The 1,588-nt window shown below is 56.7% G+C and overlaps 1 protein-coding gene across 1 annotated transcript; it reads left to right on the top strand.

Annotated features, from left to right (window-relative positions):
• Window positions 1-6: 6 nt before the first annotated feature.
• On the top strand, window positions 7-1,566 carry LOC103728446 (basement membrane-specific heparan sulfate proteoglycan core protein-like; the record flags this gene model as incomplete). The annotated part of the gene is made up of 4 exons (XM_008826458.2): window positions 7-97; window positions 639-790; window positions 1,168-1,309; window positions 1,426-1,566. Coding segments are annotated over exons 2-4 (415 nt in total), but the record flags the coding sequence as incomplete, so codon positions are not given.
• Between the last annotated feature and the right edge of the window lie 22 nt (window positions 1,567-1,588).

Here is a 1,588-nt window from a genome sequence, read left to right as displayed (position 1 = left end):
TCTGGCGAGTACTCATGCCAAGTGACTGACAGCTCAGGGACCCTGGAGGCATCTGTCCTAGTCACCATTCAGGCCTCCAGCCCCAGCCCCATCCCTGGTAAGTGACATGGAGCCATGGATGAGGTGTAGAGGTCTTCCATAACCTCGCTTCTCCATGCAGGGCTCTTTATTTATTTTTTTGAAACAGTATCTCACTTGGTAGCCCACACTGGCCTGGCACTCTCTGTACAGCTCAGGCTGGCCTCAAACTTATGGCACTCCCATCTCTACTTCCAACTGCTAGGTACAGGCATGTGTCACATCACACCTGACTGGGCACAGCACTTGTAAGGACCTGGAGTTTCCTATGGCTGAGGGTCAAGCCCACTCAGATATACTCAGATATGACTGTGACAAAGTTCCCATTAGCTGCCTCTGGGTCTCTAATCCTTGGACGAACTCCCTTCATCCCCATCCCATCCCTCAATCAGTGGGAGTTCAGCCCTGGGTCTCAGCAAGATACCTCGGGCCTAGGGAAGTTGGTAGATATGGTTCAGCCATGTCAGCTGCTCAAGCCATATCACCTCCAAGAGGCTCACTACAGAGGTCACCGCCCTCACCCCAGGAGCCTTGACTGTCCCCCACCTCTGTGTCCACAGCTCCAGGACTGGCCCAGCCCATGTACATTGAAGCCTCCTCCTCCCACGTGGCTGAAGGGCAGACTTTGGATCTGAACTGTGTGGTGCCAGGGCAGGCCCATGCCCAGGTCACATGGCACAAGCAAGGGGGCAGCCTGCCTACACAGCACCAGGTATGAGATCAGGGTCGGGAGAAGCCCAGGGCAGACAAGGTCCCCACTACAGGTACCTCTGCACCTAAGCCTCACACAGACTCCAGTGTGCATGAGGACAAGAGATCTGTCAAGGAAGAGTTCCCCAGACTAGGAGCTGAGAGACCTTGGGCATCCCTCCTAGTTCTGCTGCACAACCAGCTCTTGAGCCTCACCTTCCTGCTCAGTAAAGGGAGAGGGTTGAACTTCTGGGATCCTGTGTAGGAAACTCCTCCAGCCCTGTGGTTGGGGCAGAGGTCCCTAGCTCTTGAGTCTCCTGAAGAAACAGCCTTACTTGGGGGCTTACCCCATCTCCACAGCCCTAGGCTGATGGCTTCCTTCCCCTCTCCTTCTGGCAGACCCATGGCTCCCTGCTGCGGCTCCACCATATTTCCCCTGCTGATTCTGGCGAGTATGTGTGCCGTTTGGCTGGTGGCTCCAGCCCTGAGCATGAGGCCTCCTTCACAATCACAGTCCCCCCCAGCGCAGGTTCTTCCTACCGTAAGTGTGGGGGATGCCAGGAGCGGGGAAGGGGGCCTAGACCCCAGGCAAGACTTCCCTGGATAGAGCCAGCCACCTCTTCTGAGCCCAGTGTCTGATCCTTGGCCTCTGTCCAGGCCTCAGGAGCCCTGTCATCTCCATCGAGCCACCCAGCAGCACTGTGCAGCAAGGCCAAGATGCCAGTTTCAAGTGCCTCATCCATGAGGGGGCAATGCCCATCAACCTGGAGTGGAAGACCCGGAACCAAGAGTTGGACGGTGAGTGAGTGGCCAGCTGGTT

This window comes from Nannospalax galili, unplaced genomic scaffold (genome assembly GCF_000622305.1).
Source record: "Nannospalax galili isolate Female #2095 unplaced genomic scaffold, S.galili_v1.0 C49148163, whole genome shotgun sequence".
Classification (NCBI taxonomy): Eukaryota; Metazoa; Chordata; class Mammalia; order Rodentia; family Spalacidae; genus Nannospalax; species Nannospalax galili.
The sequence above is the reverse complement of the archived record's forward strand: the minus strand, read 5'-3'. Positions and strand labels throughout refer to the sequence as shown.